General features: G+C 39.0%; 1 protein-coding gene across 1 annotated transcript; it reads left to right on the forward strand.

Annotated features, from left to right (window-relative positions):
- The first annotated feature begins 133 nt into the window (after positions 1–133).
- On the forward strand, positions 134–15,718 carry emilin2b (elastin microfibril interfacer 2b). The gene is made up of 9 exons (XM_032551472.1): positions 134–422; positions 512–637; positions 1,720–1,901; positions 1,988–3,736; positions 12,682–12,876; positions 12,958–13,002; positions 13,090–13,140; positions 13,224–13,340; positions 15,088–15,718. Exons 1-9 carry the CDS (start codon positions 298–300, stop codon positions 15,417–15,419), a joined length of 2,922 nt encoding a protein of 973 aa, XP_032407363.1. The 5' UTR covers positions 134–297; the 3' UTR covers positions 15,420–15,718.
- The last annotated feature ends 320 nt before the right edge of the window (positions 15,719–16,038 follow it).

Below are 16,038 nucleotides of genomic sequence, written 5' to 3' on the forward strand. Positions count from 1 at the left end.
TTGAGTAAGACTCATTTTATAAACAGACTAATTGCAGATGTTTTACAGCTAATAAAGTCTAAACAATTCTTACCTAGTGGAAAAGGGGGCGCATCTGTTCGGCTCTGAGGGGGGCGGGGGTGGGGGTCCTGAAACGTCACATCCAAGATGCTGGAAGGCAGGAGCGCGTTCGGATGTGTGCAAAGCAGAGAAGAAGAAACAATCCACAGATCTCTGACTGATTTCCAATCTGCTCGGTCACTGCTGATTATAATCTGAGGTCTTCCTGCAGGGTGTTTTGTGTTGATATTCTTAACCATGAAGCGGGAAGTGCATCTCTTAAACTTTCTAATAACTTTCCCTCTTATCAGTGGAACACCGTTTTATTACAACATGTTTCAGGGAAACGCGTATTCTTCCCCCGAAACGCGACAGAGAAACAAGTGAGTAAGCTGCACGTCTTTTTTTTGTTATTAAGTTCATTACGTTAGTGCAAAGGACAGAACAGAACATTTTAAGCCATTCTTTTCAGAAACTGGTGCGCCTACGTTGTGCACAAGAATGTGAGCTGCGCTGTGGTTGGAGGCACGGAGAGCTTTGCGCAACCGGAGTTTTTACCTTGTCCACCGGAGCAGCCAAACTGTGTGCAACAAGTGATGTAAGTTCCCAGAAGTCACGATTATTGCGGAGAGAACTTGTTTTATTTAGCAAGTAGTTTGTTAATAGCAGAAATACGACAAATTGGTAGATAGAACTGTCCAGAAAACACCATCTGATCTACAGTAGCACACGTCACTTCATAACAGATCCAAGCAGACATTCTTATGATTTTTTTAAATTATTTTTTCATTTGTCCAAGCTTTCTCTCGGTGTATATATATATATATATATACAATGTTTTTAATTGATTTTGGTTGCATTTTTCTCTCATTTTAACTCAGTTAATCAGAAGAATGATTTTCTGAAACTGACAAGTCTACTAAATTATGCCATACCTGTAACACAACTCTGAGAAATGAAACATTGTTGTATGGTCAAGTGTACATTTTTAATGCAAAAGATTTAGCGACCAGTTTTTGATATTTAGCTTACCTTTCATATTAAGCTAAATAGCAAAAACTGGTCGCTAAATCTTTTACAACAATGTTTCACTGGCAACATTTGCTGTCATGGTTAGGGGAAAGGAATGAGCAAAAAATAAACTTAGAAAATCTCAAGAGCATTATTACAAGATTGTGTAGCTGGTTGGAAACACAGCAAAAAGAAATTGGAGATAGTTTATTGTATGCTTCTTCTAAGAGCATCCCTTAGATGAACCATAATATACATGCTTTTGCTCTTAAGTTTTTTAGGACTTAATTTAATTGTAGTCAAACACAGTTAAGGATGCAATGCCTTTTTTTTAAAAAAAAAAAAAGGTTAATACATTTATATGACGGCCTAACAAAAAGTAGTTCATAATTGTGAGGCATACATTTGTATCCATCCATTAATCAGTATTTTTCTGCATTATCTTTTGCTGAAATTGCAACAAAAGATGAAATTCCTCCCTACACGAGGAATTTATTGCAGAGGTGTGTCCAATAAAAGTGGGTGTGCACTTTGATTAGACCGTTGTAAAACATGAACATTCCAATGAATCTGAATGTTTAGGATTGTTGCTTTGCAACAATCTCTCTGTATTTAGAGAGAATCCTGGCATTTAACTTATTATCTTATCATTTTATTATTTGTTTGTAGATATCAAACACATTTTAGGCCCACATACAAGATCGGCTACAAGATTGTGACAGAACTGCAGTGGAAGTGTTGCCCGGGGTATCAGGGTTACGACTGCAAGGAGGTGAAAGACATGAAACTTCTCCAAGCAGACCGTTTGCCCCATACCTCTTCAAACTCTGGCTATTTTCCACATCCACAAGGTCAGAAGCTAAGAATATATTTAAAATATTTGAAATGCTTAAAAACATTGAAATGACAGGATCCTAATTGTTTGAATGTTATGTAGCTCCTAATCAGAGGACAGAGCAACAGAGAAACCATCCATCAACATGGGAGGGGCAGATCAGAGGTCAAACAGTTGCCACGGCACCACAGAGTCAAGGAAGACCTCAGAGTGCGCAACACCTGGAGGAGGAGGTGCAGCAGTTGTCCCAGATGGTCCTGGACATGCAGGCCAGAATGACAGACATGGCCTCCAACCTGAGGCTGGATTTCCAGGAGGATGCAAGTAAGATGTTGGCTACCCTGCTGAGCAACCTGAAACAGCCTGCCAGTGCTCAGAGGGGGGAGACGGAGAGCTTCCAGGTGCAGGATTTCTCTTTTGGTCAAGAGACCACGTCAATGGATGAGGTCATGCACAAGATAAACCAAATCGCAGATAATCTGGAGTCAAAGAGCAATATCTTGAATGACTTAGTGGGTCGAGTTGACCTTCACAACGGACAAATTCGTCTGTTACTGGAGACTGGTCAGAATCCTCTATCCACAGCCCAACCTGCCCCTGCGGGCACTGATGCTGACCTGCGAGCCTACCTGGACGGCAAGATCAGCGCTCTGCGAGAAGAGTTGATGGAGGGCATGGACGTCAAAATGGCCGACTTGAAGAACTCTTGTGATTATAAAATCCTCTCAGTTCAGGAACAGTGTGAAGGACAGGAGTCCAGCTACCTCAGCCTGACCGAGCTCATGGAGTCAAAGGAAGAAGACCTCCGTAAAGAGATCCAGGATCTTAAAACAAAAGTATCTGATCTACAGAAGGCACAACCAGGGGATTCTTACTCTGTTCTGCTTCGCCTGCAAAACCTTGAAAACCATCTGAACTCAACTCAAAGGAGTTTGGTGGCGCAGTGTGTCTCTGTAGGGGAAAACCTTCGGAATGAGCAGGAAGAGGTCGTCAAAGACTTGAAGAAGACATTGGACAACAAGCTGGCATCCATTCAGGACCAAATCATGAACCAACTGGCAGGAACAAACACAAGCTTCACATTTAGGAGTCCAGATGCTCTGCTGAAAGACATTAACTCTCTAAAGGATTCAGTTAATAATCTGGAGCTTAAAGTCAACAATCTGGACCGTCCATGCTCAGGAGAGTGCAAAGCTAATTTAACTGCCTTAGAAAACCTTCAAAAAGACTTTCAGGGCTATAAATCTGCTGTAGATGACATCAAGACACATCTGAATGTACAAATGAGGGACTTTGAATTCATGAAGGATCAGCTCGTCAGCATCAACAACAGCATTGACAACAGTGACTTAAGTGACCGTCTGGACAGAGTAGAAGATTCAGGATTAGGTGAAGTGAAGCAGCAGAATCTGAGCTCCTCCTGGAGTCTAGCAAAAGACAGGGCCATGCAGGAGGCTGATGATCTTTTGGAGCTTCACAGGGTGCAACACCAGGAGCTGAGACAGCGTTTGGATGAGCTGGGCAGGGAGGTGAAAGCTGACAATGACAGATGCAGAGAAACGACTCATGACATGGGGGAGGAACTCGCCAGCATGGACAGCCGGATTGTTAATGTTGAGGCTCTGTGCAGCAAGCTAGACCCCATCTCCATCAGCCTTCTGAGGATCAAAGAAGGCCTGCACAGGCACATCACTGGGCTGTGGAGCTGCGTGGACCAGCTGAACGGCACGGTCCGAACTCATGCTCAGGATATCGAAGGACTGAGGGGAAAGTGCCAGACGCTTCAAAATCAAATCCTGAACATAGCTAAAGACATTCCCACCATAACGTATGGCTCTCCTGGGAAGGAAGGTAAGCTGTCTGTCCTGCAAATCAGACATGAAGTGACAGATTTGTACAGACAAGATGGGGAGTAATGTCTCAGTAAAGCTTTCACATGATGTACGAGTAACATATATACTAATAGTCTTATCAGTCTCATTAAACAAAATGTATAATTTCTCTCAGTTTCAGATCTATTAAACTTTAAAAAGGAAAGTTTAAAAGACTTCTTGAGAGGTCTGCAGGTTTGGTGCCAGAAAACAACCTGATAATAGGACAGGAAGGAGTTACACCTGGATGGTTCAGAAACTGTAACTTTTTCAGAACCAGCTTCTTTTCTAGCAGAACTTTGTGGAATTAAAGATAATTGAGTTCAGTTTAATTTTGCCTGAAGACATTTATTTACAGTCAGAACAGAGACGTGTCTACATCTTTGGATGAATAAGTATCTTCAAGGTTCTTTTTGGTTCACTTCTGATTCTGAATGCCTTACATTTTATTGCTTTTAAGCATGAACAATTTACATAGCTACCACATTAAAATGAAGAAAAATATGCAGAAATAAACAAAACATATATGTGTATTTTTTGATATTTCTTTAGGGTTCATTATATTTGATGTGTGAGATGAACCAGATCCAGCAAATAAACATTTCGATTTAACTGAAATTATTTTGATCTCTGCTAAAATATTCAAGGTTTTTAATGTTTTAGCAAACGTAAATGTTTTAAAAATGCATTGAATGACTAATGTTTTTGTAAACCTTTTAGCTGAGCTGCTAACTCCTTTATGACGTGCTGACTGTGCTGCCCACTATAGTCTCCACTATTGGCCTGTTTTTCAGCGTGTGAGCGAAGGGGGGAAGTTGAATATTCTTTAAGCTATGTTCTCATTTAAGGCAGGCAAGCTTGATTGAAGACACATGCCTGGTTTAACAGACCCCATGTTGTGTTGAGCAACGCTTTGGCTTCAGGAATTACTGCTAACCAGACTCAGTTTTGCATCCAGGAGTGCATTTTATGGGTGTGCATTTGTCCATGTAACATTGCATTTTTATGGCTGCAATGTTTTGAAGATCATTGTGGGGAAAAAAAAAGATTATAGCAATTAACTGAGAAAAAATTAACATTGTTTTTTTAACATTAGCACTGAGACAAAGCTTTGATTGATTTTTCTAATATGTTAATTAGCCATGTGCTCACTTCTATTGTTGCATTTTCATTCCAAACCCCAGTGAAGCTATTTTTAAAGGTGATAGTCTTCTGGCTAAATGACAACACTGATGCTTTTTACTGCTTTTGGAAGTTGCAGCACAGAGCTATAAAATGTCACCATTTAATTTAGCTCGTTCTAGGAGCAAGTCACTAAATCTTTGGACTTTGCCCATTTTTGATGTGCTAAGCTAAACGCTGCAAGCAAGACAAGTAGTTGAAAAGTATCAATTTACATTCCAAGTTCAAACACTGAGGTTTACATATGAAGCTTTTGTAAGTGACGCAAACTATCATAAGCGTATATAAGTTGTGTATTCCTCCAGCTTTGACTATGTTTTACATTTGAGGCAGTCAGATACACCGTTTGCAGTCCCTTGAAGGACGTTCTGTTGGATTTTTCTGACTTGACACTGCACTTGAAACACAAGTGTAGCTTCTACTAAATAAACTGTAAATAATCATAAGAAATAGGGAAGCCATTACCTGAAAAGCTAAAGTCTCTGAACTTCATTGGCATAATCAAAAACAATCCATCATAAAAGCAGCTCTGTCATAACTTATGCAAAATGAGTACACCTCCTTCAGTATTTGATCAGTAAACTAAATTTTTCAACATATATTAGGAACACCTGAAAGACATACTACGAAACTATGCAAAAAATTTGAAATTGGCCATATTTGCTTTAAATTTCCCCCCATAGAGCCAGAATTTGTTTGACACTTTCAAAGTGGTCATGGTCAACTAATTTTCTTTTAAACCTCTTACATGCTGCAAAAAAACTGTGAAATGGTTTCAAAGTATATTTCTGTGTTAGAATGGCCCAGTCAAAGTCTAGACCTAAATCCAGTTGACAGTTTTTATGAGAACTTAAAAAGTCCTGTTCACAAATACATAGGAACAGACTTTTCTGATGGCAGATGTGGGACTAATGCTTGTGTACGGCATTGCATGTGTTAACTAGATGTCTCTGTAGCACTGTTAAACTTTTACCTTACACGTTTTTTTAGTCCATCGCAGAGTTTGACTCATGACAGGATAATTTGCCAATTTAGCTGTTGCTGTCCCACCCAAATGACGTACTCTGCAGCACGGTCGACAAGCCTTAGCATCCATGTTTCTTTCATTCATCATTCATTTCAATCTTTAGTAATGCTTGGCTTTTCTTACTGGGAGCATGTTTTTGCACCAACAGATTTTCACACTTTAGCATGTTTCTGATGTGAATCCACACATTGATGACACCTATGAGAACTAGCTGGACTCCTACCGTTGTGAGTGCAAACTTGGAGCTTCTCCACATAGTTATGGTGCCAGAGCTCTTCCTTTTTGAGCAGCTCCATTCCCATCCTGTTTTATTGGTCCTGATATTTTAGCATGCAGTCCAGTTTGGAATAACTTGAGAAGATGGTCTTTGTTTAGTTGAATGTGACGGTTTCTACAAGATTTCCATGAATATTACACCTTGAGATGTAATTTTTCACATTTTTGCCAGAAAAATGATTGTACAGTGACACAGAAATATTGTTACTCCACCCTGTGGCTTTTTGCAATTATGTCATTTAACAGTTTTTTCTGTTCGAAACATATTTTAGTTTGAGATCTGCTCTCTTGTTTCCTATTAACAGCTACTCTGTGTGCTCTCTGTTGTCTTCTCGTTTATCTCACATTGAGCTTATCTGTAGAGGCTGGAAAAGGTTACTCTGTCACAGTCTTCTTCACACACCTCAACATGGATTCTCACTAATCGACAACTTTTCATTTCAAAGCCAATAGTTTTAGTGTGTTCAAGTGCTAATGGATGAACATTTACATTGGCATCTTTTCTACTGATAAGATTAGGTTTCCTTCATTCACTTTAGTCAAATCCTGTAAAGTTTTTAAACCTCTGTGGTGAGTTCACTGTCTGTCTGAGAAAAAGAAAAGGTGAAATGTGTTCCCAGAGGCCGCCCATGACTATGTTTACTAATGATGTCACACAGTGGTTAATCTTTATCAAGAGGACTGAAAGCAGTTGTGATTTTCTTGCATTCAGCACTGTAACTGGGTCATTCTTGGAAATATTTATGATTGCTTGAAAAGTCATGAAAAGAACACAGTTAATTTGGGAAATATTTAGACCCTGGTATATTTTGTTGTACTGGCTGCTTGTGAAAACATAATCCAGTTTGTTTGAGAAGGGCAGCAGCATTTTTGGGTCAGATTTACCTGGTAAATATAGGGTTACTGACTGTTCTGTATTAGCTGTAATTGTTTGTTTTTAATACTTTGCTCAGAATCATTTGCAGAAGATGAGCTTTTCTCTTTAGTCGTGCTTTGACTTTTCCACAGCTGTCTTCAGTTTTTGCTTGTCAAAAAGCTTTCTGCCTTTAGGCTTTGCTTTATATGTAAAATCCAGCCCAATCGGGTGGAAATCACAGAAATCTTCAATCTTCTTACTTCGGAAACTAGAATCCTGGCCTGAGAGTGGGCTAACTTCATCTGTGTTTTTGTTTTTTCAGTTTTAGGTTGGAATAATCCGTCTTCTCAGTTATAGTTTGAGTAAGAGGTGTACATGCCCTCATCAGGGGGATGAATTTCAGCATAAATCTGACATTTTAATGTTGCATTTTGAATTGTCCGTGCAATGCACAAGCTTCTGCCATGATCATGGCTGGATATTTTATTACACATCTTATCAGAAGAGTAGTAAAATGCATAAAATCTTAATTGTAGTGTTTATTTGAAGATGTTAGTTTCATTTCGTTTGGTTGTCTACCTTCACCAGCACTACTACCAGGAAAACAGACCCATGTCATGCTGCTGCTTGGCAGTTGATACAATATTTTTACATTTGAAAGCCTTAACCCGGTTTCTTTAAATGGACGTCTTGTGATTTCAAGTGAAACAGCTCAATCTTCGTCTCATCTCGTCATGGAGTGCTTCTCCAGATGGTATTTGGTTTGTCCATATGAGGCAGTTAAAGTTTTCTGTTGTTAAACTGGCTTAGCAGGTTCTGGTTCATGGTAAGTCTGGTACTTAATGACTCCTTTGTTGTTCCTGAACATCTTGAGCAATTTCCTCTGGTTCGGGCAGCTAAACAGTAGGCACATTTTGTCCAACAGGATCCATTTAAGAATGGATGAAGCGCGGTAACATTAGGTTGCTGGTTGTGACTCCAATCTTATTGATAATTGGTGGATTCCTCCTCAATTACAAAAGCTTGTGGTTTCTCTGGTCTTGGTAGGGTTGCAGTTCTTTTTCTCTTTCCATTTTTGTATGATGGATTGAACAGTGCTCTCTGTGAGATGTTCAAAGTGTAGGATACTTTTTTATAGTCAATCCCTGCTTTACACTGTTGTGTTCCTGAATCTTCATGAGACTTTTTGGTCACTAAAATTCTCCATCAAACCTCTGAGGTCCTCAGAGCACCTGTATCGTGCACCATTATACACTAATTGAGCTATGACATCCTAAAAATATATTCTGGTATGTGATTGCAATAGAAATGTGGTAACACAAAAGGGCAAAGAGGGTGGAATGTCCTTTGCAGGACATTGCACTTATAACAATCTGATTTTGAGGTTAGAGTTGGTGAGAAACTTTCCCAACTGGAATTCAGACTTCATGGGGAGTCCCAGTTAATTTTCCGACTTGAAATCTGGAATTTATGACGTTTTTGAATTAACTGTGATAATTCATTGCCAGTCAGAAAAGCTCCGGGCTTGCTTTCACAACATGCTTTGCTTCATTCTCCATGTGCACTTCAGTTACTCCCTACAAGCCCATGCCATCACCCAGCACCCATTGACTTTACAGATACAGATGGTCTTGCATAAAAATGTACTGTAAGCAACTTCCCAGTTTGCTTTGTTTTTGAAAGTTAGATGAAAGTCTCCTTCCTCCTTCAGTTGTAATAAAGCAGTCCTTCTGTTTGTGTTTTTGGAGCAGGCCTATAATGGCAGTGATGTAGAGCTCTTTACGGAAACTTTTACAGATAAGGGAGTAATGCTCTTTTGCTTATGACGTATTTAGACTCTTAAGCCTGTGACTTGTGTGAGATAAGATGACAAATCTTCCCCACAAGTCAAACGTAACGACTTCGCAAACATATACGACGGTTTCTGGCCGAGGGCATCCAGGAACAGTAAAGTCTTCAGCTTTTGTTTTCTGTTACTCTCCATTTAGATCCTGATGGTTTTTTTCAGACTGTTTGTGACAGGGCTGATAAATATATTGCCATTCTCTCTCCTCTTTTCTCCAGAGATTTGCTTTGGCCACTAAACACAGAGGTTGCATCTATGGGTTCCTAAATCAAAGCTTTAAGGCCCCAGTGTGTTTTGGTGACTCATAAAGTCAATATGCAGCCTCGCACTCATTATTAAAAAGTGATTTATAAAGTAGAATGTGTCTGTTTTTGCGACACAGGAGACTGCTGTAATCATAAACTGCTGGCTGGTAAATCACTAACAACACAGAGAGGATTTCCCTTCCCTGAACTGGTTAGAGAAACACACGTTTAGATCCAGCTGTATTTGTTTACAGCTCACCTCTTTTATCCAGAAGTACACTCTACCATGCAGATACACATCCTGTCCTTGGCTCTTTTATCTCTGTGGCAGCAGCTCGGAAATCACTTTTGAATTGCTGAGATCAAAGGGGACGACATACCTTGCTTTATATGAGGAGCAACATGGTCAGCGCACTTGGAGGCTTACCTCCTGTGCTGTTTTACTGTGAGACGTTAGTCTGCCAGCATTTGTTGCGTCAAACAGGCAGACTTTTCTGAAGTGACCTTTTCCCCTCATAGCAAGGGGGCCATATGCAGTATATCTTTTGTTTTCTTTTTGTAATAACTTATACCAACAAATACATAAATTTCCTGAGAAAAACATACTACATTAGACTCACTGTTTCAAATCTGTCACACACAGCTGTGATTATCCAAGACCAGCAACGGGCCCCATTAACACCTTTACATCAAATGATTATTTAGGCCTGTTATTATGAACTTGAAGAGAGAAAATAACAGTCATCTAGCTTTGAACTCATCAGCTATAAAATACTGCGTTCCGGGATATTCTGGGAGGAGTCCTTGAATTTACCAACTAAACATTCCCTCTGTTACTGGAACTACCTGGTCTAGAATGCAGCATTTTTAAAGAGTATTGTCCTGCAAACAACAGAGAGAAACTTATGCATAAGCAAGGAATAGGTCTATTACACATGCATATGTCATGTAAGTTAAAATAACTGACAAGGGGGGAAAAAGGATGTTTATCTAAGCAGAAAAATACGAATCAATCCTACTGCAAAAAGGTATAATACAAAACATAGAGTGAAATATATATTATTATAGTAATGAACCCAGTAACATTATATTTAAGGAACTCTTTAGTAATATGCATAAATGCATAAAAGTACTTCATGGCTTCTGTCTCTTCAATGCGTCTTTACTCTGTTTTCTCAAATCCCCAGTCGGTTATGACAGAAGGACATCGGGTTCTGGTTCTGCTGGAGGTTTCTTCTTGTTAAAGAGGAGTTTTCCTTTATGGTGAAACTGCAGTGACTCTTATAGAAAACACTTAAACCAATTTGAACCATCAACAGGACTTGGCTGCATTGTTCTAAAGCTAGGATCAATAAGAATGTTTTGACTTGCAATAATTAAGGTAATTGGATTGACTTCATCTTTATTTTTGTTAAGTGCCTCGAGATAACATCTGTTGTGAATTAACACTATGTTAACAAACTGGATTGAATTAAATTGAACTCAAATTTGAATTTTTGCCCAGTCTTCATTGTTGAATCATGAATTCTGACCTTAACTGAGGCAAGACCTCCACTGTCTTTCTATAAAAGTTTAACAAAACTTAAAACCCGCTGGACTGTTAATCTTCTCATCTATTATACAAGATTCAAGATCACATAAATCAAAGTCTTGATGACTGCAAAACCCCTGTCATGCTATTACGTATAAACCTTTTGCTTTAATGGCAGTGGGAAACATGATGCCATCCAATAATAGCCACCTTCCTGCTCATTCAACACTGCAGCATAAACAATTTGAGCACCAGATAAACCAGGCTGTTACAGACTTTTCAGACACACATGCAGCACTACTAGAAAAATGGAACTGAGACTGAAATGTTGCATCCATCACGCAAATCTATGCAGACAGACTTCTTATAAAGTCATACTTGGCTACTCTGATGTGTGTAGAGCTGAGTAGAAAGCACTGCTTTGTTATGTAAATTAATCAGCCTTATTGGCATTCCATGTTTGGATGGTAATGCATAAAATGGACATTTATTTCTAGAGTCTTTTCTAAAAGAAACTTGGGTTAGATTTGAAATACGCTTGGACAGACACACTTTGTGTTAAACTGTAAAATCTATCTCTGAACAATAATCTAAATTATTGTTACCAGCTCATATGACATGTAATGGCTATAAGGTTTTACCACAGCTAATCCAGACACTCAGTAATTTTGAGGGTTAGGATTAAGGCAATGAGAGCTCTCATTCTTAGAATGAATAAACAATTTTCAAGGCTGAAAAAGTCCAGCTGCCTCCTTTCTCAACACTCAGGATTGATTATAGATTTTATTTGACGATTATTTGCTTTTGGAGACAGCCAAGATAGGCTAGGTTGAGTAATGCTTCAGGGAGTTTGCAGCATTATGCCATTACAATAAAATGTGCTCTTGGAAAGACTAACATTAGCAACAATTATGGCCTCGTGGCTTTGATCACTTGGACAGGTGTTGGTAAGTCTTTAGATAAACCATGTGTGTGCAGTATAGTAATGTTCCCTAGGTCTGTTTCATGTTGAGCATCACATTGAATCCAAAAGTCACGTTTTGAAATGTGTTGGCAGATAAAGATTGGATAAAGCTACTTTTTGGCGGAAACTTTAATGAAATGTATTTATTTTTTGGAAACCGTACAATCTGCCGGTTGGTTTTCTTTAAAGAGTCAAATGCAACACAAAGTGGCTTCCAAATGTTACAATATCATTGTAAAAATTACTAATAGTAAATAAAATGATGTAAAATAATGTGCATATTTTATCTTTAACAATGGTTTTTATTCCATAAACAAAGATGAAACTCAAATTTGCATTTCATTTATGATCAAGTCTAAAATTGTCAACTGCATTAAAATCAATTTAGTTTTGAAAGTAGAACAATGGACAAACTTACTTACAACTTTGATAAAGAGCCCAAATAACCTGAATATTCAATTATATAGAAAAAATCTCAAGGTAATCTAAAAGCCAGTCTGGAAAGATATGTTTTGGCTGTTTTTTTAAATCTTTTTGTTTGTCTCTTTACTGTTACAAAAATAGTTTTATCCTAAGAGAAGAGTTTTTGGAGGTTTACATGTTTGGAAAAAGCTTTTTTCCTCTACATAAATCATCTTCAGAAAATTGACTAAAAATTATTTTGACATGAGAAAAAACAATGTACTAAGGCAAGAATGTTTTGCATGTCAGATGTGTTCCACATGTCAAAGTTTAAGCTGTGAAAAAAAGAGAAAAATGCAGAAAAATGTCATAATTGTTAGATATTTGCAAAAAAGAACAATGCCTACAGCCACCTGCAGTTAATTACAGTCTTTTTAACACTTCAAAGAAACTCTAAAAAGAATTAGACTTATACAATCCGTGTAGTGGAAAGTATATTTAGCTAGAACATTTTTACAGCCTTATACAGTTGAATCTATCTGGTGTGTAACCTCTAACCTGCAGTCTTAAAACATGTCTCTCTCTGTTCTGTTCAGGTGCCAGTGTTGGACCGGTGGATGGAGGATCTCCCCAGGTTTCAGCTGAGAGTTTTAGAGTGTCATCTGTCTCTCCAGAGCCTTCCCTTCAGCATCTACCTGTGATGGAGACAGGAGAGGCAGGCCCACCAGGAGGAATGACCAAAGTGACGGACCTCAACATGATGTCTGTTCAGGGGTTTGCTGGAGCTCCAGGTGATGCACATTCAAATAAAATTGCTCTGCGTGTTTTTTCTTCTATATTATTTAATTTCTTTCATTGTTTTTTACCCAAAGCTACCTCAAAAGACACCTTAAAATCCAGAATACCTCTAATCTCAGGTATATTTTACTTTAACTGTTTCATGTTGCATCAGAATTGAGTTTCTATGGTGCAAATAATCGATTCCAATGCTATTTTATGAACAGATGTGACTATGCCTCCAAGATCTCCAAAGCAGGAAACTAACACAGCTTCAGGTTAGAGTTATTAATCATTTAGGAGCCTGAATCTGTTAGGATTATGGTTACTCATGTCATATATTTCCTGTCCTGGTCTCCAGGTGAGAAGGTGTCCTTCTCGGCTGGTTTGACTTTCTCACCATTCCATGAAGAAGCTGGAATAATCCGATTCAACAGCGTGCTGATCAACGATGGAGGACATTATGACCCTCAGACAGGTAGCTTAACACGAACTCTTGAAAAGTCATTTGGAGGGGGAAAGAGCGCAGTCCTGCAGAAAGGACATAAATTAGATTCTGTTTGCTGCTTGTGCCTCCACCTCCTTTTCTAAAGTCACACTGAGCAATTTCCTCTCTGACCCATATCAAAAACCGATACTGACTGAACCCATCAGGCTTTGGGGGATCCACCATACTTATTCACAGCAGCATCACTGTAGACAGTATGGCTCTGATGTACAGTACATGTGTAGACTCAACTAAAGAACTAAAGAAAATTTGGAAAGTTTGTATTCTCACCACCTCTGTTAACTCCGTCCTCCTTTACGGATCTCAGACCCAAAGAACTGCAAACCTACATGAGCAGCTGCATCCTAGAGATTCTCTACGTTCACTTGCCAGATCAAATTAGCAGCACTGACCTTTGACGACATACAAACCATCTGCCTGTAGGAGAGCATTTTCTCATAGGACACTGGCAATAGATCAGCTGTACACTAATGACATCACCAGGAGACCTCTGACCTGGACCTCTCAAGGAAAGAGGAAGAGAGGACGGCCTCGAAACATCTGGCGAAGACATTTAGAAGCAGACATGAAGAGGTCAGGTTCCACTTGGAACCAATTCGAGGAGAGGGTGCAGTTTAGTTATTATATATTATCGATGACCTTTGCCCCCGTATGGATGGATGGTTGTAAGTATTTACAATGTGATTATGACGACGTTGCTGTCTTTTTTTATTAGGGTAAAAGTGCAGAAAGTTACTTATTTTTCTTGTATCCATCTTGTTTTTTGTCCTGGCTGTCAGTTACGTAAATTGGTGACTTCGATGATGATGTGGAGAATTTTATGACTTCCTTTTTATGAGTCGAGTCATTTCTGCTTCTTCCTCCAGTGACAGTTCTTTACTATTCAAAGGCTAGAAGCAAGCGAGCCAGGGTGTGTCCTGTGAAACGGAATAAAAATCTTTTGATAAACGCAGTTCATTTGTTAAAAAGGTGCTTTTGTGATTTTCAAATAGAGCCAGGTTGGTTTGGGTAGTTTTTTATGCCTTTTAGAGGAAACCATCAATTTTTACAACTTTTTACAATTTTTACTACATCTGCCAATAAATGAGAAACAGAAGCCCTCGTATGTGGGATTAACAGAGGGGTGTGGCTGAGGAGAGAAAGAGAGGAAAGGAAAGTGGGTGACGCAGGACTTCCAGTAAGAGGTCTGACTAAGCCACTGGAACCCATCTAACCATGTCTAGAGACAACATGGTGGCAATAATCTTTCTTTTCCCTTAGCAGAACAGAAAGATAACTGAAAGGGGGCAGCTGGAATAATGAATATTGTAGATGTCCTCTGCAAAAATGTCTGCAAATAGGTGGCTTTATTTTGCATATAATTTGAGTTACTGTGCAAAGAAAAATCTGTGAAGAGATGGATCCATGAATACTGAACCATGAGTAGACAGGGATTCACTGTACTCCAGTTATCTTATTCTGATTTTAAACTTTGTTTGATAGTAGACATTTAAATGAGACAAAAAAAAAACAGCAGAAAACCTGTAGAAATTTGGAAGCCAGCAAATTTGCTTTATGCTTGAACCACTGAGGAGCAAGACTGCCTCTATTCTGGACATGTTTCCTTGGTTGAGCAACACTAATACACGTTCTCTCTTTTGGCTTTTAAAAATCCCAGAGGTTCGTGACATCTTTGATAACAATCAGTGTCCACAGATCATCTCTCTCTGTATTCCAGGCATCTTCACCGCTCCCACAGATGGTCGCTACCTGGTGACGGCCGTGCTTGTCCCCCAGAGAGGCGAGAAGGTCGAAGCCGTGCTGTCAGTGTCCAACAGAATTATCCAGACGCTGGATTCGGCAGGCTTCTCCTCTGAGGTCACTGCGGAGCTCTCGCCAGAGCAATGCAGCTGCAGCGGCTCGACCTCACTGAGTTTGGTTGTTTCGATGAAGCAAGGAGACCGAATGGGACTCATGTTGACCGCTGGGAAACTCGCCATCTCTGCCCCCCCGGAGATGCTGTCATCTTTTAGTGCTGTGCTTCTGTACGGCAGCCCGATAAAACGGTAGCTGCTCTGACTCTTTGTTGCGCAAACAACTGAGACGGAGCATTTTCACCTGGTTGGGTTAAATTATCAAAAGATGGCAACACTCTATTTAAGACAAGCGAATGAGACGGTCTGCATTATGAGGACTAATATGTAGTTTCTATGTTTTGTTTTGCTTTCATGGCTCAAAAGAATCGAAACGCACACATCTTGTCAGAGGCTAAATATAAACAAGCTTTGTAGTTTTAAATGCAGTCTTTTTAATATTTTTTTTCAATTTAAGACATGTTTTTACAATTTAATAAAACAACAGCACAGGGATGTGATGTGATGTGTACTACTTGTTCATAAATTTGAACAAATGTGTAATTTAATGGGTAATTTTTTTTGTGTGCCTTTCTAGCAAAAAATAATAGATGCCCACAAGTTGGTCTGAGCAATCTATAGAAATGATCTGCAATAACTAAAGTTCTTAATTGGTCAGCAAAAGTAAAGTTTCATAAAACTAATATAAGTTAAAAGTGTGGTCTCTTCACACAAAGCTTGTCACTTTCACAGAAAGAATGCTGTAAATTGTGGACATTTGTTACTAAGAACACAAACTTCTGGAAAAAAAAAAATTCAACATTCATTAAAAATGG

This window comes from Xiphophorus hellerii, chromosome 21, assembly GCF_003331165.1.
Source record: "Xiphophorus hellerii strain 12219 chromosome 21, Xiphophorus_hellerii-4.1, whole genome shotgun sequence".
NCBI lineage: Eukaryota > Metazoa > Chordata > Actinopteri > Cyprinodontiformes > Poeciliidae > Xiphophorus > Xiphophorus hellerii.